Genomic DNA, 23,876 nt, shown 5'->3' on the forward strand with positions numbered 1-23,876 from the left:
TGAGGCCCAAGGCAGCTTTCTTACTGTGCCTAATGGTAAAGCTGGCCATGCTCCTATGTCTGACTACTCAGAAGTAAGCCCTACAGGTTTTAATGGGCTTTAAGGCACAATCCAATGCACGGATAATGTAATTTGGCTGGGAATAGGTTTATTAATACATAAGGTCAACTTAAATCAGTGGAATTTGTCCATCTATACTTACTATGGTGACTGTACTATGTCGGAAGAAGTAGTTAATTGTGGTTTGAGTACCCGATCCCTGCTTGGAGGAATAAAGACACGTGGACACAGTATATAAGGTTAATGGGCAAGAAAAGGCCACAACTTTATTGATTACAGCAAGTGAGAAGGTATTGGCTTAGGCATTGGACCATGGAAGATTTGACTCCACCCACTCGGAGAGGGGTGAGTCTGAAGAGGTGTTAACCACCAGTAGGGGGAGCCTGTTGATGCTAATACAACTATAAGCTCTCCCCTGATGTCACCAAGGGTTGTGCCATCCCCCCCCCCCCCCGCCACACAGGCATCGGACAGGATCCACGATCGCTGGATTCCTTTAACGGAATACCCAAATTTGAAGGGGTAGGCGATGGCCACACCTTGCCCTTCCACACACCAACAACACATTCCAATGCCTAACCACCAAATACCAAGAAAGTTGTGACGATTGCTACGAGGTAGGCAAAAAAACCCAAAAGGCCGGGGCCAATTTGCCAGTTGGAAAAAATTCCTACCAGGCCCCCTGGGCAACCTGGGCAACCAACCATAGGTCCATAGGAAGGTCAAGAGAAAAGCTAAGCCCTAAGCCCTAAGGGAGTGGTGCGTGGGTGACTTGCGACGAAAAGGTGAGCAAATGGGCTGAATGGCTGGCACGGCTGCATCTTGAGCAGCAAACCACGCCCCCACCAAGCTGCCCGATTGGGTGCTCAACCAGGGGCATGGCGCGCCAGCCATGTGAATGGGGCAGGGGGCATGACGCCCCCTGCGTGACGCGGGAATCGTCTCGCACCCACAACACCTCCCCTCCGGAAGGAGGAGAGGCCTTTCCCCCCCCCCCCCAGGCATGCCATTTATGAGCTTCATGAATTGTTCAAAAGTTTTCCACATATGGCTGCACATGAGTGGAATTGATGCAAAGCACTCCTTTTACATTATGTATGAGAAGGTTTGCGACACCCTGAATAAAATAAAATTAAACAATCTGAGGCTTCTTAACTGTTTCAAAAAATAAAATTGCACTAAGTGAACATTAAAAAAAAAAAAAAACCCAACTCCATAGATATTTACCACATCTCTAGAATGTACTTTAGCTATAATTATGAGCTTGAGTAAGGGGCGAGCAGTGAGTTGGCCAAGTTTGTTGAGGACACCAATTTTTTTCAGGGTGGTCAGACAAAAAGGGATTGCAAAAGAGCTCCAGAAAGATCTTTCCAAACTGGGTAACAAGGGATCTTGGGTTCATGGTGAGCCTTTTTAGTTTAGGGGGGGGGGAGGGTGAGAAAGGCGGGCATGGTAGAGGTATATAAACGTTTGTGTACCTTGGGTTACAGACGCTTCAGGTTGCATTTTTTCAGGTTATGGACCACCGAAACCCGGAAGTACCAGGATGGGTTACTTCTGGGTTTTGGTGGTCGCACATACGCCGAAGTGCTAAATCGTGCTTTGCACATGCGCAGAAGTGCCAAATCACAACCCGTGTGTGCGCAGACGCGCAGACACGGATTGCGAACGCGGCGGGTTGCAAATGTGCGTCCCACACGGATCACATTCACAACCTGAGCGTCCACTGTACTTCTTCACACACTGCAGTTAAATTATGGAAATTCACAGCCATGTGATGTAATGATTGCTACCAACTTGGACACATTAAAAGGAGATTAGACAAATTCATGGAGGAAAATGCTCTAAATGGCTACTAGTCACAATAGCCACGCACTACCCCAAGTATTAGTCTTTGAATACTTGTTGCTGGGGCTGATGTGTCAGAGAACATGACTGTGCTCGTATCCTGCTTGAAGGATTCCCATAGGCATCTGGTAGGTCACTGTTGGATGTTGGACTAGGAGGACTTCTGGGTCTGATCTAGAAAGGCTCTTGCATTCCTAATGTGGAGATTTGGACATATTTCTTTTCAGTGCTGCTTTGCTACACTTGAGGTGAGTTTCTTCATCATTTGTATTCCCCAAAAAGCAATGCAGAGTGAAAACAACACCTGTAGTATATGAGAGAGAGAGAGAGAGAGAACTCCATTTCAATATTTTTTTATTATAAATTAAACCAAGGAATAGAATAAGGCATGCTGTCAAATTATTGTTGACATTTCCATTCCACCTTAAGGAGCAGACGTGTGGAATTGTTGTGTGTCACATGTCTGTTTACATTTCAGCACAGTATGCTGGGAACTTCCACTGTGTATAGCTTTTGTTTTTAGCTGTTCTGAGATGACGAGAGAGACATACAGCATGCTTCTTTGTCCTGATTTATGATTAACAAATCTGTTGTTGTAGTATGCTTCCACAAGCTTCACACCTATTCTGTGTGCACAGTTCGATCTGTTGATAGTGTGCCCTGGTTCAGAAGCCCAGGTCGCTGACTTATGTCGGAGCAGAAGTGATGGTCTTTGCAGCAGGACGGCTGGAAGGGAACAGCCCAACCAGGGCTAGCCAGCTGGCCTCCCACTAGACATAATTGTTTATTATGTTAGACTAGACGTTTTTAAGCAGAGACTGAAAGTCCACCTATGATGGCTGCTGCGGTATCAGCAGAGGTTTCTACTAGAACAGTCTCCCCCAACCTTCATCCTCCAGATGTTTTGTATGACATCTCCCATCAGCTCCAACCAGCGTGACTAATGGTAAGACATGATGGAAGTTGCAGTTGAAAACACCATCAGGTTGGAGAAGGCTGCACTAGATGACCTTTGAGATGCCTTCCAACTCTGTTAATCTTTAACATGCAGCAGTCAGCTGGAAGGGCCCGTGGTGCGCAGCAAAATGAAGGGGCCACTTCTGCAATCCATTGAGTTCCTACTCTCTCTCAGTTGCAGAAGTGCCACTCCTATTTCACTGCAAAGGTGGAAAAATTCCCATGCGCACACACTTCAACACACAATTTTCTGTGCTTGCCTTTATCCAGAGAAAGGCTAGGTGAAAAAAAACCCCAAAGCTGTTCATGGTGCTTAAATCTCTTTATGTAGCTATAATTGCATGTGCTCCTGCAACTATTTATCAAAGAAAGATCACACCGCATTTCTGAAATATGCATTAAATATAAGGCGGTTTTAAATATAGGCTTCATTTTAAAAAGAACATTTCTACAATGGTGCTGAAACCACAGTGTTCTTTAAGGGGAGTAATGACTGGATGGTGGTGGTCCTAAGGCACAACTGTGGGTTGTTAAATCCCAAGAAGTGTTCTCAGTTGATAGCTATTATTATATGAAGGGGAAATCCTTTAAAAGTGTGCATTTGCCCCCCCCCCCAAATGTGGTGATGCAAAAGAATTTCCATCTTTATTGTGTGTTTCTAAATGCCATGAGCGTTTAGAGGGGGAGTGTATTAAATAAAAGAATGAGATGCCTTGTGTCATGGAATCTGTTTGATTTTCATTTAAAAAGGAAAACAAAAGCACGTCGTATTCAAAGCCGAGCACATTCAAGGTTTTATGTCTTCAGTACAGAAGGCACGATACACTAGCAATGAGTCAAGATCATACCGCAAAGTAAGATTTGCTTTCCAGTTTCTAAGATGGATTCTGGGTCTAATTTAGCATGACAATCCCGAAGAAACTTGACAGCAGAGTCAGGAGAAAGGGTGATGGAATGCACACATCCACCCATCGCTCATGCCTTCGTAACCTCAAGACTGCCCTTCAAGGTTGGTTAGTGAGCTGCAGCTGAAGCAGAACACAACCACTAACCCCTTGGAACGGAGTAGGCTGCTGGAGTGTATTATGCACATGCCCCAGATCAACACTGATTTTTCAGGCTCGATTTGAAGTACTGGTTTTGGCTCACATAGCTTTCCATAGCTTGGCCCAACAAGCACTCAATCCTCTGCCACATGTGTTGTTCAAAACAGGGCAGCCTGTGTCTGGAATCAAGTTTTGGTTAAATCATGGACTTAGTGGGCAACCTGGGATAATTTATACATATTAATTGCCTCCTGCGCTACGTTCCCAACCTAATAGTTAAGAGCCTCTATGAATGCTCTGTTATCAGTGATAGAGCACGTTTTGCCCATCCCAGGTTTAATCTCAGGGGCTGGGAATGACTCCTGTCTGAAACCCTAAGAACCAATGCCAGCTGCTGTAGGCCTGTCTGCCCCATCCTGGTGTGTTGGGGTGATCTTGTTGGAATACAACACCCATCATACCTGGTATCATACCTAAGGTTTGCAGAAGAAAAGAAGAATCTGTAGAAAAACCCTAAAGATGGAAACTCAACACAGGCCCAAATATCTTAGTGTGCATACATGTTCATACTGAAGATGTTTGTTGAGGAGTGCCAATGCTCAGGCAAAGCTACTACACACATAGGGAATTCTAAAAAATGTCAGCCCTGCTGTCATATTCTAGTCACGCAGAGCTGTCACCAATATTACAATGAATGGGGGAAGCCCTTGATACCTCAGAACTCTGTGTGAGCACAGAAGCACCAGCAAAGTTTTGAATCAGGCTGGCAATGCAGAAATAGCTATACAAATATCCCTGCCGTGCAATAAACCTGCCCCCTTCACTCTATACTTGGATGCGGGTGGCGCTGTGGGTTAAACCACAGAGCCTAGGACTTGCTGATCAGGTCAGTGGTTCGAATCCCTGCAATGGGGGGAGGTCCCGTTGCTTGGTCCCTGCTCCTGCCAACCTAGCAGTTCGAAAGCACATCAAAGTGCAAGTAGATAAATACCTTCTCTGGCGGGAAGGTAAACAGTGTTTCCTGTGCTGCTCTGCTTTGCCAGAAGCGGCTTAGTCATGCTGGCCACATGACCCGGAAGCTGTGCGCCGCAACCCCAGAGTAAGCCATGACTGGACCTAATGGTCAGGGGTCCCTTTACCTTTACCTTTCACTCTATACTAGCATGAATAATTCTTTCAAATGAACCGAAGCTATTTATAGAAGTACATAGTTTGTAACCAGTTCATAGTCTGTAGCTGCCCACATTCACTGTGCACTTAAAGCTACTGGTTGAATACACACAGCCTTAGTTATCACAAAAGTCTCTTATCCCTAAAACCAAACTTCAAGGAGGGGGGAAATAAAAGGAGACTCTTATTCCTGCAGTGTTAAACACTGCCCTCTGGTGGTCCAGGAAAAGATGAACTAGCTAACACTTTCCTATGAACTGTAAAATATAGCTTCTCCACTATTTGCATTAAGGCACGAGCTCTTACATAACACACAAGGACAAAATGCTCTCTACCTGAACACATGTTCTAACAGCATAAAAATCTGCCAACCATTTGATTTGATTCCAAGCTCTAGCATAGTTTGAACAGTGTTCAATGTCATAATGTGGGATGGGGAAACAAGGCTTCTTATATCACCTACAGTTTAGAAATAGGTGGAAGCTAATATGTGTTAGCAGCAATATGAGTGGTTAAACCCCAAACTCTGCTTCTTGTGAAACTATTTTATCTTTCAGAAAGGTGGCCTTAATATGCAATTCACGTTTCAACTTTTTGCATGTTTTGACACTGCTGTCAAATACATTTAAATACAATTACATCAATAGTAACTGGCTATCACACTGGCTATTGCTATCACAGCCTTCAAAGAGAAAACATACACACTACCATGGAATACACAGAATCCAACAACATATTTTCTTCTCATTTTTTGGCACCTGTCAGCAATATCAGCAATATAGTCCAATGGCAAACATATTTAATGTGAAAAATCATTAATGTGCTATATATTGAACAAAAAATACCCTTAGCTACAATTTTGAGACCATTAACCTGTGTTCTATTGCAATGGATTTTTCAAGGTTGATACAAAAGTCTAAGTAAAGAAGGCATTGCCATCCCTTAGTGCCCCAACCTATAACCCACTTAAAGGACGATACATCTGTGCTAGAAAGGAGATCATATTAGATGAAAATAGGAAGATGTCAGCAGTCAAAAATATCCACAGTATCCACAGTATACCTGGACATCAAAATTGAGTCAGGACATTTTGGTGCAGGAAATTATCCAACAGTTTCTGGGGAAAGGGGTCACAATAAATAGCAGCATTGGAAAGTCCGTCCCCTCTCCCCGCATTCTTTATTCATTTCTTTTTGTGGAGTTCCTATGTTGGCAGAATAGCCACCATTTTGTATCCACCCCCCCAGTGCCTCTGAAGCAGCATTGTTCCAGGGCATTGGGAAGAAAATTGTGGCAAGCACACACACAAAATGCAGAATACAGTGGTACCTCGGGTTTCATACGCTTCAGGTTACATACGCTTCAGGTTACAGACTCCGCTAACCCAGAAATAGTGCTTCAGGTTAAGAACTTTGCTTCAGGATGAGAAGAGAAATCGTGCTCCAGCGGTGCAGCAGCAGCGGGAGGCCCCATTAGCTAAAGTGGTGCTTCAGGTTAAAAACAGTTTCAGGTTAAGAACAGACCTCTGGAACGAATTAAGTACTTAACCCGAGGTACCACTGTATTTAGAAAAGTGTTCATCTTCCGAGGAAGCAGGTTTTCAAAAGATTTCTCAGAAGATTATCTTTCTGATAAATTTCAGTTCATCTCTTGAAGCTGGCCAGCTATTCGTGTTTGTTGTGGTAGCTGCATTGGTGAATTCAACAGCTATGGGATAGCACCTTATTAAAATGTGATACTTTGTAAAGAGGTGACTTTACAAGCGTAATAAGAGCCTTGCTGGATCAGGCCCATCTCTCCCCGCATCCTGTTCTCACGTTGGCCAACCTATCCGAAACAATGAACCAGAGTAACACACTGAGAAGCCAACTGCAGTTTTTGCCTGAAACAAATTATATAAATAAGAGGGGTGGTTTGAAATTAGTATGCTGATCCCTTCTTTTTCTCGTGATACATTTGCATCCCTACCCACTAGCTTAAAATGTTCAATCTGGGTCCCCCCCATTCCCTGTTTAAATTATAACCAAACTGAACCAAACACAGCTCTCCGCCCCCGCCCCCCCCCCCAAGCATATAGTTGTACCCTGGCAAAGCTTGTTATTGTTTTGCTTCTATGTCAAAGGGATGCCTGAAGTCTCAACAATTGTTAACCTCTCCCATGGTGTGCTAACAAGAGGTCAGATGCTCACATGTGTGTTGCAGCTTGGGGAATTGCTCTCGGTGTTCTGCCAGGGAAAGGGACCGCCCGAATGCTTTCTCTCATAAGTTCTAAGCCATAAACTGCATCCTACTTGACGAGCTGTGCCAAAAGTGGACCCAAGGGTACGCAGAGACTTGGCTGATGGGAAAAATGAGTGCTTCCTATGGAAGCTACAGCTGTGTTCCTGAGAGAGGGAGAGAGGAGAGGGAGAGAAAAGAGGCAGATGCCGGAATCCCACCCCCCAACCCACTTTCCGTTTTTTGACTACCTGTTCTGGCAAGAGTTCCAATAAAGGGCAAAGAAAACACCAGGCGCCCAGCTGCTTTAAATAAACCTTGAAAACACAGGTAATGGTTGCATAAACACGGGGGGGGGGGGAGTGAAAAGCATCCCCCCAGCACTTAAAGCTATTGTTTAAAAAGGTGTAAGTATGCACAAACATTCCCATTCTCAAGCAGAAATTTTACGACCAGGCTAAAGCCTTTGATTATAAAATCAGGCCCAATTCACACTAATAAGCATTTAAGAGCTGCTTGAAATCTCAGTAATGTCAAAACAGTTCCAATTTGTGAGGAGCTGTGTCTATAGCTGTCTAGCGTGCAGATCCACTCCTTGCCAAACTCTTTCACCATACACTGTAAACCACTCACTGCAAAGTGTAACAACAAAGACTGCTGGACAAGTGACTTCTTGAAATTACCCACCCTATTTGTGTGTAGAGAGATGGGAAGACAGAGATCAGTCCACTAAATTCATACAGGGGGAGAAGAAATTCTCCAACATTTTATTGATGGAGCAGAGCACTCAGCACAGTCAATAGGACAAGTGGTTTCTTATTTCTTAAGGTGTTTGTTTGTTTTTTCTGCCACTACAACAAGCAACAGCAAAAATATATTCTTAGAAATTTCAATAAATTTCATCTAGTTCTATCAATGAAAGCGGCTGGAAACCACATTTGCAAAATCAGTGCATTCACGTCAAGCATTTACAGCGGTTGGGCTCAACATTCAGAGCCCGCCTCAATACCATATGATGGAATCACCACAGCTGCTTATCTTTCCTCTTCAAAATTCTGACTCTACCAGGAAAGATCTTATGTTATCTAAATAAACATCAAACCATTTTTTTAAAAAAATGTCTAGTATTCAGGTCATGGATGCTTTAGCTGAAATTCATTGCCGGTTGTTGGACAAGATGGGGTCCCTCCCAATTCTACAATTCTGGGATTCTAGGGTGTAGGATCAAAAAATAGGAGATGGGATGTAACTCAGTGGTAGAGTATATGCTCTCTTTGCAGAAGGTCTCATGCCTTATTTCTGGCATCTGTACCAAAAAAAGGTTATCTGTTAGGGTTGGTGGGCAAAGACATATACCACATATGAAAAAAAACCAATCTTTTTATATGCAACAACAGCTGCCAGGGTAGTAATTGCCACTAAATGGAAATCTCAGGACACACCAACAAAGGAAGAGTGGATTTGTAAATCAAGTGAGTATATAGAATTGGCAAAATTAACTTCAATTATAAGGTATCAATCAAATCAAAAGTTAAGAATGGAGTGGAAGTATTTCAAAGATTATATGTCAAAATATTGTTCTAAAAATGACATGCTAATAGGCTTAGAATAAAAAATGTAAGCAATAACAAAACCAATAAAGAAAGAAGGAAAAATGAAGAATGTAACAAAAATAATTTATTATAGAATGCAAGGGGGAAAGGTAGAAAGAAATATAAAGATGTCGAATTGCAGTAGAGGGAAGTAGGATGCTTTGTTTTATAATTAAGTGTATAATTAAGTAGCTGTTGTTATTTAGATATTATATTTTATGTGAGGGAATCATTGGGAATTTTGGTTATTATGTATATATGTTAAGTTTCAATAGAGATCTTTTTTTGGGGGGGGGGAGGTTAAGCATTGGGCAATGTCAACGATCTCTGTGGGATACCTGGATAGCTGTTGTCAGTCAAAGCAATTAGCTCGGCTCACTATAATACTGCTTTGTATGTTAATGAAAAGTACATTTGAGATAGGACCCTTTTCTGTTCTTTTCAGTCCATAACTGATATGCAGCCGCTATGATCAATTCATGGTTTAAAAAGCATTATTGATATCAATTTAAAGCATTTATTAACATGCAGATACATTTTCATAAAAAAGGGACGCGGGAGGCGCTGTGGTTTAAACCAGAGAGCCTAGGACTTGCCGATCAGAAGGTCGGCGGTTCGAATCCCCATGATGGGGTGAGCTTCCGTTGCTCGGTCCCTGCTCCTACCAACCTAGCAGTTCGAAAGCACGTCCAAGTGCAAGTAGAAAAATAGGTACCGCTTCAGTTGGAAGGTAAACGATGTTTCCGTGCACTGCTCTGGTTCGCCAGAAGCAGCTTAGTCATGCTGGCCATGTGACCCGGAAGCTGTAAGCCGGCTCCCTTGGCCAATAAAGCGAGATGAGCGCTGCAACCCCAGAGTCGTCCGCGACTGGACCTAATGGTCAGGGGTTCCTTTACCATTACCTTTACATTTTCCTAAACACAAGTATGGCTACTCCTCTGTCACCTATGCTTACAGAAATGATATTGTTTATTGGTGTGGGGTTTTTTTGCTTAAAAAACCAGCATGTTTGTTTTTGAAGAATTTTAAAACACTCGAACTTCTTTTAAGTGGCTGTATACAATAAATTCATGAAGATGTAATCTGAACCACTTCAATGCCACATTATAATTAATCCATACAATTGTAACACAAGTATCAATAGAGGAATTATGAGATTTTTGTCTCATAGATTAAAAGAAATTTCATTACTACTTGAGACTTACAAGTCCCAAAATTTCTAAGCATATACCACTAATCAATGTTACATATAAAAAGGTGCTTATACATAAATAATTTCTTCACTTTAAATATATTTTATTTTAAAAACATCTTGATATGATTTTATTTTTTGCAATGTTTTTTAACCTGTGTATGGGTGGGATTGAGCCCAGACCAAAATTCCATGTGTGTGTGTGAGAGAGAGAGGGTGTGTTGAGTGGGAAGTATCTTGGACCAAAAACATCATGAAACAATGAATAAATCTGAGCCAGTGGCTGGGGGTGGGAGAGAAAACTCATACAGAATTCCAGAAAAATACTATTGTACATGAACTATTTCTGAACAAAAAGCTAAGTTTGGAATAGGTCAGTTTTATGTTTGTTAGGGCTCTGCTACTGCTGAACCAGGCACAAGGTTGATCTCCATATCTACTTTAGCAAACAACATAAGCCTGTTACAGTCCAAGTACCTGTAGGCTATGAACAATGATGTTCTGCTAAAAAGTGCCCTGTGTAAATGCATGAATGCTAAATTGTGCATACACAGTGTGGGGTTGACCAATGGTGCATACACAGAAGATTGGCCAATGGTGAATCTAGTAGGCCGGAAAAGGGTTAGCCACTGCAACTCTAGGAAGATGGTGCCTAGCACTGAGCAGCGAAGAACTGAGACGGCAGAATATCATCTGCAATAGCAATCTCAACTGCAGATTTAAATTGTTCATAACTTGGAATACCTCTTAATAAAGAGATTGCCTGCCTGCTCACTTAGTGAACTTAGCAGCTGGAAGTAGCAGAGACGAGTATGAGATCAGCTCATTCCCTATTGCTTTCAAGGCCAAATATTTTACGAAGGATTCTGAAAAGGAAGCACAATGCCCCCTAATGATGCTTCATAAAAAAATGGTGTTACAAAGGAAACACAGCCTAGCCTCAGTCTGCAACCACAATACAAAACCTTTGAGATCTAAAGGTAAGTATTGTGGCAAAAGAGATAAAACACATACTTCATAGCATCAGTGGGGAGGGGGGACATTTAGTATGCCAGAACTATCACAGTAGCATACTATTTGTTATGGGATTAGGGGGGCTACTCGTGCGTAAGCGTTTAGGCCCTCCAGGCTCTGCAAATCAGTTTCTAAACTCTCCCAGTCCACGGAGCCATGGGTGCATGGCTACCTCAATTGCTGGCAGAATCCGTCAGTGGGCGCTTCCGGAATTTACGCCAACATAAGAGTTCCTTAACGGAAACTCTCCGTCTGGATTCTCTGCGTGACAGTTTCCTGCGCGTAGGCGTCCCCAGCGGAGGTCCTGAGCCCTCCCCGCTGTTCTCACTGGAAGCATCTTGGAGCCATCCCTCCGCCTGAGTTTCTGCAGGAACTCTCCCTCTCCCCCTGCTGGTTCCTTCCTCAGCATCTGAGGGTCTCTTAGCCTCCTTGAGCCCTTCCACCACCTGACTCTCCGATGGCAGTTCCCTGACACTATTCTTTGGGATCTCACTTAAATACTTTTCCCGCATAGGAAATTAAAGTCCGTATCTACTCTATGTCTCACACAACATTTCTTATTTGTTAGCAAACTAATAAGGTAACACAATTGAAAGAAACCACTAAAAGTAAGTCTGATATCCAATTAAAAACAACAACCCTTCATTGACAGGGAAGCTGCACACACTGGTGTACCCTTCTTAGTGCTGAAGGCAGGGACACACTTTAAAATTTACTCATGAGAAAAGCGCCACTGAACACTTGCATAGGACTGCACCATGAAGTACTACTCTACAATGAAAGCCAGCAAACCAAATGGCCAGAAGCAAAAACAGGTCATGAAAAGGACAGAAAGGAACACACAGTATAAGGAAACAGAAATATGTAAAGAAAGATAATCAAATCACAAAGATAACATGGCATGAGCAAGAGGACACAGATAAAGAGAAAAAGAAAAACACGCCTTAAAAAATAGTATTGGCAGTTGAGTAAGCGCAGTTGATAAACAGAAAGAGGGGGAAATGTATGAAGCACAGGGTTTTCCAACTGACATCAAGCTGAAAATTATTCATGATTCCAGTTTTCAAGAAAAGTTGGTTTAAAATCTTTGTTTTCATTACTATTTTTTTTTACCATATACAACATTAATATTTGGTGGTATTTTTGATATAAAGATGATTCCTATTGGTCTTCAGCATAACTTGGCAAGAGACATAACCAATCACAACCACTTAAGGTGAGTTCATAGAGCATGAGTAAATGTGGGGTCCTCCTAACATGTTTTTTGTTCTGCACCCACCAAATTGTTTGGCTACTATTGCATAAATTACTACATTCATTCTGCTAGGGGAAAGGGGTTAAATTTAATACAGCTGGACAGCTGAACAGCTGCTTTCATGATTTAAATAAAAACAAGCTGAAATCCTTGCTGTCAAATGGGTGATATATGACTTGTAATGGGATGTTTCCAACCTTTTCTTCCATATGGCTGCCTATGTTAGGAAATGCACACAGCCTACAGTCCAGCCAGGTTCCCAGAAAACATCTGGCTCTCATTCCTACTCTGTTAGTTCCAAAGTTGCCTCCCACAAACATAAAATGATTCATAGGGCAACATCCCTTTGCTTCAGGATCCAATTAGGATGCTTCATTGATAATTTTATCATGTGCCACAACTAGAGATACGGGAAAATGGAACACATTCAAAAAAGTGCTCTCCACAATACAGCTGATTTGGTGTTATCTACATATGATAAAATTAGTATTTCAGGCAATACTTTTGCAGCCGATTTGGAAAGAAGGCTTTTCTTTTGTTTTAGCTATCAATCTTTTTTATTTTTTTCAGTATTCTCTCATTTTATAATAAATTTATTCCGCAACGGAAAGAAAGAAAACAGAGCACAGTATATATTTTTCAACAGTAATCGATAGATGCTAAGTCCGTTGCAATTTGTACCAAATTACACATTTAATTTTCACAACACACGTTGAATAATGATACTTTGAAAGACATGAACAATAACAGTCCAAGGTAGACTCTGCTCTGATCACCACTTGTGCTGGAACTGCAGGGCAGAAGAAGCAAATGCTCTGGCCTATGCTATTGGCTAGGAGATCAAGGGTCACTGAGAGGTTGCAATTCCTGCCTCAGAAGAAGAAACAGAACTTGAGATCAGATTCTTTAAAAGACCACATTCTCGCATACAAGCCTGCCTGGGTTTTAAGATTTTGAAAGACACCAGTCAGTCATTTTATTTTTGTTTGTACAGTGGTACCTTGGGTTACATACGCTTCAGGTTACATACGCTTCAGGTTACAGACTCCGCTAACCCAGAAATTGTACCTCAGGTTAAGAACTTCAGGATGAGAACAGAAATCGTGCTCCGGCTGCGCAGCAGCAGCAGGAAGCCCCATTAGCTAAAGCGGTGCTTCAGGTTAAGTACTGTTTCAGGTTAAGAACAGACCTCCAGAACAAATTAAGTACTTAACCCGAGGTACCACTGTATACCACTCTTCATCTGAAGAGCAAACGGTGGTTCACAACATATAAAATACTAAATGAAAACAAAAACTACATAATAAAACAAACCAGTAACTTCCCTCCCACAAACACATTCAAAAGGCCATACATTGTTTAATCAGCCAAAGGCTGGTTATAGAGAAATGTTTTTGCCTGGTGCCTAAAGATACGCAAATATATGTGGGGAGTCACTGCAGAAAAGGCCCACCGCAGTGGAGGGGGGCACACAAAGAAAGGCCTCAAGACGATGACTGCACTGGGGCAGTTTGCAGGGTCATGGGGAGAGGTGGTCCCTGAGATATTGCGGTCCTAAGCTGTCAATTCCATAAGAGTCCCTTGCATATGTTCAGCTGAATGTGCAGAGGTTGGGAATCCTGCCTGCAACATAGCCTCATTCATGCCTAAATACATTCAATGAATACTCGGGAGGAAAAACTGAAAGGAGCTTATGCCACTTTGATTTCAGAAGAACTCGCTGCTACCTCACTGTGATCCTAGTGAGGTTATGTATGACAGAACCAACCAGTCATTCAGACCGAAGTCTAAACCTGATCTCCTGTTCCTGGGCACCATTGATTAGCACTATTGCCAATTATCTGACTTGTGACTACAGCCTGAGCAGGCTATCAACCACATGGCAGCTTCTGAGCCACATGTCCAAATCTTCCCATTCCCCAAGAATCACAAGACACATAGCCTTGCAGATACCGTTTTGCCACTCCTACAGATCTAGCCCAGTGGTTTTATTCCCACACCACTCTCCTAGTCAGCGCATTTGTTTGCAGCTCTTAGAGATGAAAAATGCATGATTGTATTGTGGTCATAGTGCACAAACACAAAAGGCATGCTTATAAAAAAAAAGTTATTTCATCATTCACATGTTCTTGAAATAACTGGTAGCTACACTTCAGGGAACAGTGAAGTCATTCTGGCCATTGTTATAACTGTGCAGATAGGGCTGGGAGAGATTCCTGCCTGAAATCCTGAGAGCTGCTGCCAGTCAGTGTAGACAATATGGAGTTAGATAAGGCAGCTTCCTATGTTCTAACTACACATTGTTGCTGATGCTTGACTGATATCATGATAAGAGATATATATATATAATTTTAGCTGATTGAAAACTGCTAACAGTTCATTTTCCTTTGCATTTCTGTTCAGATGCTTCTTTTCCCCAAACTGAACCAAATGCTATTGTGCACCTTTCCTCAAAAAAAGTCACATTTGCAACAGCAATATCTTCTGACGTCGCCAACATTTCTTTCTGAAACAGTACGTTGTTTGAGTACCTGTACTGCCGTATTTGAAAGGTTCTTAATGGGTGAGAATCAAGGCAGTTTTTGAATGGATCACATTATTTTGACAGGAATGGACATACCTCTCACAGGGTATACTTGAAAAATGAATATCAAAGGTAGAACTTTGGATATAAACTATGGATTTATTTCATGCTCTGGTAGTAGCAATGAACAGTTAAGTAGGTGGGTTTGTTTTTTCCCTACTGTAAAAGTCCACTTTAATAAGAAAATGGGGCCCATTTATGAACTCAGTTATACAGGCACACACTCATTTCCTGTATTTATATTTCCAGTTTTCTTTCAAACATATGCCTTCTGAAATTTGTCTTTTAAAAGAATAAGCTGCTATTGAAACTTTGGGGGTTGAAAAAGTACACCTCCTCCAATGCACTTGCGAATTTCATTATATGCAAAAACAGTTTTTAGTTGCAAGGGCCAATATTTCAAGGAGGAAGTAAAGGAGAAGGGCAGCGGAAGGTGAAACCCTAGTTTATACTTTCTATGACCTATAAATCTGAATCTTACCCAGATGATAAACAACAATTATTCTCCTAAGGAAGAGGGAATGAAGTAGGTGGGAGGTTATACTGGTGTCAAGAGGAATCCTACAGAGACTGGGCTGAAAACATTTGCAAGAAATTGGCATAGCTACTCACATAGATTTATTTCCCTTACTCTGCTTTTAAATAATGGTTCAAAGGTTCCCTTCACCCGCAGTTACCCCTTCCAATCCTCTGTTCCTTCAGACTTAAAACAGAAAATTCATTTAATCTCTAAAAGCAAAACTCTTTTAAAAGCCTGAAAGCTAATTTGAGCTAATCAAAGTAAACAAAACCAGTGCCAGCCAGTAACCCATTCCTTCCAGTAAGGCCAAGGGCCAGTTCATATGACCCTCCTTTACTGACAACAAATATACTTGTTTAGAAAACTGGGTTTAAATATGCTAAGAGAGTGTGTATACTTCATCATGAGCATGCAGTGCTGAAATGGAGAACCTGTAGCCCTCCAGATGTTGTTGGAATACAACTCTCAGTATCCCTGACCATTGGCCATGCTGGCTGATGCTGATGGACATTGGACTCCTACACATCTGGATGAGCAGAGGACCCCATCCCCAATATAGAATGTGGATCCACCAAAAACCTTTCTGAAGTAGACTGAGTGGAAGCATCTGCTCAAATTAGGTCTGGGATTTGGGTTTAGCATGAAGTCATTTTGAGCCCAGGGAAATGGCATGTTGCTCACAAAGGTTGTTTGAACAGACATGGAACAACACTATTCTATAGCGTAGAAGAGTTCCTTCTGACCTATCACAGCACCAAAATTTGTTCTAGTCAGTCTAGTCTTTCTATACGGGTTCAAATTCTTAGCGAGGAGAGAAACTGTTTCTCGCTTTCCCAGGACATTTTGTCACCGACACTTTCTCTCTTAATCTCATACACTTAGCTTTGTTGCAGTGATCCCTTAGACTTCAAGCTGGAGAAAACATAATTTATTTGGGGTGGATTTTAATACAGCTAGGAAGTGGAAATGAGAAATAGCTCCTGGATTATGTGTTCATCTGTCATCTTATAGATGCAGTCATCTCACAGTCACACTGTTCATTTAGGGAAACCCTATGACAGAGCAGCTCGAACAGGATTTGGATTTCTGCTCACTCAAGATAACTGACATTTATTTTTCACCTGGCTGCTTGCCAAGGTCCATTTGTAGAATAATTCTGTAATCCATCTATTCCAGTGGCAAGGAATGATGTTGCATTCCTCCTGATTTTTTTTTCTTCGCCTTTCATTTTAGTATGCATTAGAGATCTCTTCGGGGTAGTTTGATCCTTTCATTAAGAGATTTCCAGTATGCTTTGTGGGAGTTGTTCTGTGGATAATTGCCTACAACTGTGGCTGGCCTTTTGAGAGCTATCCAACCAATCTTCTATTTGGGGAGCATTGGAGCAGTGTGGCATTTACAAGTGTGCTGTTTTAAAAGGATGTGTGCATCTGTACATAAGTGGCTCACCTGGAGGAATGGACCCGCAACCTAGCTTATTGAAAGGTGTGTTGCTGCCACTTTAATGAGAAGGAGAGAGCTAGGTCAGCAGGGAGATCAATGTGGTCTCCTCATGGCAGAGCCAATCAGGTGCTCCTATTGAAATACTTTACTGTCACTTGTACAACTTGCATACAATGAGATTACACGAGCACCCTCCACTCAGTGCTCTTAGTCTTAATTCCCCTCGTTTACTGATGCACACCCACTAAACCCGAAAGTCAGTTGCCCTGTTGTTATCTTTTCATTCAGCAGCCTAACAGCCCACGGATAGAAGCTGTTCTTTACCCTGTTGGTGCGACTAATCATGCTTCTATATCTTCTGCCTGAGGGCATGAGATCAAGAAAGTGCCGGCCAGGGTGTGAATCATCCCTAAAAATTTTCCTCATTCTCCTGAGGCAACGTTCTTCTGCTATTTCATCCAGTGGATTCGCGGGACAGCCCATAATATCTTGTATTCACCACCCTCTGTAGGCACTTCCTATCAGATGATGTCAAACCGGCATACCACACCATGATGCAGTATGAAAGGACACTTTCTATTGTTGACCGGTAGAAGGAGATCATCAGATGTTGATTGACATTGCCCTGCCCATCACCTAATCCCTGCCTCACCTAGTAAGCAGCAGTGACACACCTGCAGGGAAGCTAGGTGTTGCTGCTCTCCCTCACTGGGTGAGCCACTTCTGCATCTTTACATACCTGACTCACAGTGAATGCAGGCTATAAATCCGGGAGCTCCAGGTGTTGATGGACTCCTTCAGCTGGAGCCATCATGGCCAATGGTCGGAGACAATGAAAATTGTAGTTCAACATCTGGACGCCAACAGGCTTCCTGTCCCTGCTATTAAATGTTAATTAGTTGATTGGTGAGAATGAGAGTTAATTTGCTTTGCTATTGTAATATCTTCAATACAAAAAGGTGACTATTCTGCAGTTGATGTTCCTGCTAATCACTCAACCTCCTGTTAAAGTAGATTGGGGGTAAGGCAGACAACGCAGCAGAAATTTTAATCTTGGAATGAGTAGGAATCCTGTCTGTTTGTTTTTTTAAAGGAAGGCAACATTTTCATCACTTAACATCGATAGGAATACAGCACAACCAATTGTGCAGGCAATAACTATAGCTAACCAGAGTTATACTTTCACGAGTAAGGGGCCTTTGCTGAATCACAGTATCTGTGAACAGGAGTGGCACTGTTCAGTGAGTGAGTTGAGCTGTGTACAAGAAAGAATGTGACAACCAAGGTTTATATCTTGGCTATCATTAATCAACATACTCGACAAGAGAACTAGTCCACTACGATTCCTCCTGGAAGGTCATGACGCTTAATGCCTCCTAGCATTCTGATACTCAGTACTTGTTAGGGCCGTTTTAAAACAGACTAATATTTTTCTCCATACTTTTATCTCCCACAGTCAGAAAACCTGTTTTTTTCTTGTTTCACTGAGGGCTCATCCACATTGCTACTTGTCCTGTGCCTAGGAAGCACAGGTCTGAGCAGTTTCAGAGCTTTGCCTATGCCCTGGGAATTTCCCATGAAAAACCTACTCTTTAGCACTAAATCACAACAAATAGCAATCCACAGAAAACCTGATCGATGTTTGTTCAAATTCAGCCCTAAAGATCATGTTTCCCTGGGGGAAAACAGTGTGGCAAATGGAGTTGTGGATAAGCCCTAAGATATAAAAAGTATAAGACTATCCAAATTTGATATTTTAATGAGTAAATAGGGAACCACACTACCAAAACAATTCACTGTAGCCCTTGGACTGCTTCTGTTCAGAGCTCTAACCCATGATGAATTTATGAATTTTCATACAGTGCTTCCAGACTACAGTCTGAGTTTTCCAAGCACAGTCAAGGGATATTTTATTGTAAGCTACGGAATAGTTTTTGTTCACAATTCCTTGCTTTTCAACACTCAGCAAAGAAACCTAACTGCAGTTCTTTGGATCATGGCCAACAAGTATGGCATATCTAAATTTTCCTGTTTAAAATACAGAAGAGAATATTCATTAAAAAAATGTTAACATTACATCTCATTTGTTATTTGGTCAGGACTAATTAATCAATCCATGAAAATGTTTATTCACAAATGCAAAAAGAGTCTTAAGTTGGAGCGCCCTTTTCTTCAAAGACTATTTTGACGATTTCTACTTTTGATCAGCTCCAGTTGTATTATTAATGCTCATATGCATTTCTGATGTCTTTATGATTCACTTTTTCCACCCGCTCACTTTCAGGTAACTTGAAAACAGATGAGGTGAAATAAAGGCTATTCCTTTCAGAGCATCAGGATTCTGGAAATGTTCAGGATTGCTTTATTAATTAACTTGAAATCTTCGAGAGAATGGAGAATGTTCATATTGGGGATATAAGAGCCAACTGTACTTATTTGTTTGGCTTCAGTGCCTAAAGATATATGGTCTGTAGGAAAGGGACTATGACAGAATCCATTCAGTTGTGTGGATAATATGTCAAGTAAAATTTTTAACTTTAACTTAAACAAAACAACAGAGAGAATTTGTAAACGACTGCATAAACTGTTTAAATTAAGGCCAAAAGTATCAGGTAATACGGCATCAACACACTTAACAGATTTTTGACTACTCAGTTTTTTGGACCAGCTCCCAGTTTAAAAAGTTGGATCAAACTCATCTTTACTTTGCCAAACTGATGGAAACTTTAAAAAAAGAAACGAAAAAGAAAGAAGAAAGAAAATTGAAGCTCAGTATAAATGGGAAGGAACAACTTGTTTAGTTGTTCAGAAAATTATTAAAATGTATGGACGCTGAAGAAGCTCCTCAACATTTTGGACTAAGAAAATACAAAAGAAAAGAATTATAAAAACCACTGAAAAAAAGTTTTGGAATAGAGGAATGACATCTCAGCTTTACCATAAAGAAAACCATTTCCCCCCAGCACTATGAACATAAGAGCGGAAGGAGAACACTGATGGATCATGCCAAAGGCCCATGATGCTCCCATAGTGGCCAATAAGATGCCTTATGTAACCTAGCCCCAACTTGTTTAGGTTTCAAATGCTAAAAGCAAAACTTTAAACTGTACCTGGTACCATACTGGCAACCAGTGCATCTTCTCCAGCAGAGGTGTGGTTTATAAAAATATTACCGTAACTTATTGTTGCTGCTGGCATCTGTCTGTCTCAAGAGACAATGGAGTGTGCCTCTGGGGGTGAACCACGGAGCCTGCTGTGGCTGCAAAGACCAATTAACTAATAACTGCCACCTTCTGCATTGTTTTTACTATGCTAGCAGCACTGAAGTGACCTCTCCAGGTGCAAGCCTAAGCAGTGTGTATGGAGGTCCTGGGCTGCCCAGACGACAAGACCCGCCTCTCAGCCTTGCTGATGTGGCCCCAAAGGAAAGCAGAGCAATACATTTGGCACCAGCTTGGCTTCAGGAATTGCCAGAAGGAGGCGTACAAGACACCATCTAACCATCTTAGAGACACCACCCCAGTTTTTTCTTCTCTTGAAGATGTCCTGCAAGACAGCAGATATATTAACATATCACTAAAATAAACATGAAATCAAGGCTATCAATGGCTGCTAGCAACAATGGCTATGCTCTGCCTCTATGGTCAAGGCAGTGTGCTGCTGAATACTAGCTGCTGAAGAATGTAGGAAGGGAGGGTGTTCGTGAGCTTGGGTGCTGCTTCTGGGCTTCCCATAGGCTTCTGGTTAGCCACTGTGAAAACAGGATGCTGGAGTAAATGGGCCATTCACCTGATGTAGAAGGCTCTTATGAACTGTAAATCAATTTGGGTTATTTGTGTTAAAATATTTATATTACATTCTTCAGTGAAATCCTCAGGTGTCTAACAGAATGAATAAAAACAATTTAGCAAAACTATCTAGTGACATGACTTGCCAAATCCTATCCTTAAGCCCTGAACCAGTAATGAGCAAAAATTTAATTTCAGAATAGGTTATCTATGGCTTTAAAATACCCATATTTAGATCTCTACATGCTGGCCACTTTTCCCAGCTTCTGTTGTTCTGAATGCTTTTAAGGGATATTGAAAGGGGACTGAGAACTAAGCCATTAAGACAAGAGGTGGCAAACATCTGTGGTCATTCCTTTTCTAACAGGAAAGGTCACATCCCACCCAGGGAGCAGAAGTGACCCTCGTAAAAAATGTAAGTGATCGCGCCTGACCTGCATTGTAAGTATGTTGCTCACCTCTGCTACTTAACCATAATGTGTGTTTCTTGTTAGGGAGCACACAGAGATTGCCTAGCACCATACAGATATGAAGGCCAGTAGCAGTGCTAAAAGTCAGAAAGTGAAACTTGGAAAAATCAGTGTATGATGAAATCAGTGTATTACCGCCTTATTGCACCAAATGTTTCACATTGAAAGAAAACAAGTAGATGTTAAATTATGTATTTTCACAGCTGTTTTTTTTTTTTTAAATTACACACACAACCAGACAACACTCTTCTGAAAAGGATTATAAACTTCTATACTAGTTATAGTTAGGACTGTGTATAATGCCCCCACTCTTTGTGGTACCGTTCATTCCCTACAAAGCTAGGCATAAGGTACTGCAACTTTTTACCACTTTCAGGTGGTAGACGTTGAATGACTTTGAAGGGTGGTGCTTACTTTCAATGATGTGGCAATGGTGTTTTCCCCTTTCCTTTAAACTTTAAAAAAGCTAAGACACCAATCCATGGGGGCAACTATTTCACACACCCCTGAAGTGCTGGACATGAGGCAGGAGTTGATAATGTAGGTGAGCTGCACACAGGTGGGCTGCATGCAAGCTGCTGGCCAGCCCTGTGGAGCCTCCTTTTATTGACACAAATATGCAAACCAGGCAGATACATTTTGGGCTGTAACCTTTACTACACATCTTCCAGTTCCGAGATCGTGGGTTGGTACAAAGTTATTTGGCACCTGTTTCCACCACGTCATTTCCCCCTTGCACAGTGTATGACGAAGGAGACAAAAGTTCTCAGAGACAAAGGTTACAGACAGGACACCACAGACCACTGAGACCGCAAAGGGTTAGACAGAGGCCACAATGTTCAGACAGCTGTGGCTTTGTCTGTGACCCGCACCCCAAGGTCACACGTGCAGGCAGACTGTGGCTGCCTGCAGGTGGGGAGTGTGCTCCCTCCAGACCCCACTCCCCACCCCGCGATCATCCCTACACACCCTGATAGAACAAACATTCTTGAGAAATGGTCTACAAGCTTCTCTACCACATAAATAATTTCAAGCCAATCACATCTACGGCCTGCCCAATTCAATAGCAGACATGAGAAACTGACTGTTTCCCTTCTACTATATAGAAAACAGTTTTTGCTAAATCATACTGTTACAGTGTTCTCATTTTGTGTTCCATTTGCAACCCAACACCGAAGCCTAATCATCATTGGCCTTTGTTGAACCAAGATTATTTGAACAGCCATCATATGGTGACTGCTAACATCATTTACCCATGTGCTTTCTGGTTTTATTCACATGACAAACATCATACTACATATCCATCAGATGCCCTGCTTAAGGCCTCTCCCAGAGAACTTCTGTATTGTCACTTTGTACCTTTGCTAGCTAAGAGGAACTGCCTATGAGTTTGTGGGAAATAATTGCAAAAGGCCCTTATTGCAACAGATTATTTACGTTCAGGGAGCAAAGATGTCCAGGTTTGGGTAAAGCCCAAGCCAAAGATTGATCCTAACTTCAGGTCCCAGCATACGTTTCAGCATAGGCAGGTGTGAAAACATGAGTAGAACCTCGGACAGCTCCAAGTGGAGCTCCGGAGAGCTCAGGCTAGGTCAAGATGTATGTTAACACAAAGGAAGGCTGATGATGTAAATTGAAACTAGTAAATTGAAGTTCACTGTTAGTGTTGAGCTGAAACATTCAGCCTTTATGTTTTGGTATTTTGGGGAAGGATTGAGGTTGAGTGGAAGTGGAAGAAACCCCCAAAGATTTCAGGGCCAAGACAAAAGTTTTAAAATAATTTGGAAGAGGGGGGCTTACTATATAAACAAGAGATCAGTGAGAGTTAACATCTTTCCACCTGCCCCTCAGCTGGAGGCAGGAAGGCTCCTACAAAAGTGTGTTTGTGTGTGACTCTGGCATGTGTGTCTTACCCTTTATAAAGTCTATGCAGCAGTATTTTGGCAATAACAGAAAGCGCACAATGTCTCAATTTTTTAAAGAGATCCCCCAAATGGTATTTATTCTGGGTTGAGAGGGGGACCTTTTCCTTACCCTTTCAGTATTTTCTGGTGAATTCAGCTTAATGATATGATACGTGCTTAAAATTAGAACTGAACCAAATGTATTTGGTGTTTGGCTTTTATATTAAAAGTCATTTCAGGAGGCATTAATATTTTTTTCTGATGAGCAGCACTCTCCTAGGGGAGAGGGAAATCACTCTTAGCTGTGAAAATGCAACACCTCTCCATCTCTTAGCAAGACACATGACAGAAGCAGAGAATTATGCTATGCATGTGACCTTCACATCAGTTTGTCTACCACTTTCAAGGAGGTAAATATTTTCATTACTGTGCATGTGTCCTCCTGAAAGATCAATGAAATGACTCCCCTTTTCCATGGGTGTTTTGCAAAGATACACTCACTTTTTTGGCTCAGTCCTATCCCAAATCCATATGTGGGAATATAAAGACCATACAAGTAGTAGTAAATTTAAAGCATCTGGCGACTTTGATTTGTCCTGTCCTAATTAAATCTTATTCAAATATCTGTATCCATCATAATGTGTGTTTCTCCTCACAATATTCCAGAAATTAATTCTTTTGCATCCAGATTTTATACACATGCTGGAGCTTGATGTCAAATAAACATAGTTAATTTTTTTGACACCTATTTCAGTTCAATATGGTAAAGTTGAGATACTTTGACATTTTTGAATATTCTTTTTATGCCATGTTGGC

At 41.7% G+C, this 23,876-nt stretch overlaps 1 protein-coding gene and 1 long non-coding RNA gene across 2 annotated transcripts in view; both read right to left on the minus strand.

The window, feature by feature from the left end:
* Nucleotides 1-295: 295 nt before the first annotated feature.
* The window catches only part of AGMO (alkylglycerol monooxygenase), a 121,701-nt gene continuing 98,120 nt past the window's right edge, over nucleotides 296-23,876 (minus strand). The window contains exon 13 of the mRNA XM_083705369.1: nucleotides 296-2,212. Coding sequence (XP_083561495.1) covers nucleotides 2,132-2,212 — 81 coding nt within the window. The 3' untranslated portion in view covers nucleotides 296-2,131. The remainder of the gene's footprint in view (nucleotides 2,213-23,876) is intronic.
* LOC310828275 lies at nucleotides 10,212-16,737 on the minus strand. The gene is made up of 2 exons (XR_014556810.1): nucleotides 11,572-16,737; nucleotides 10,212-11,155 (listed from the first exon to the last, which is right to left on the minus strand). It is a non-coding gene; the product is annotated as an uncharacterized lncRNA (long non-coding RNA).

This window comes from Podarcis gaigeae (assembly GCF_964106915.1).
Source record: "Podarcis gaigeae genome assembly, chromosome: 12".
Taxonomy (NCBI): Eukaryota; Metazoa; Chordata; class Lepidosauria; order Squamata; family Lacertidae; genus Podarcis; species Podarcis gaigeae.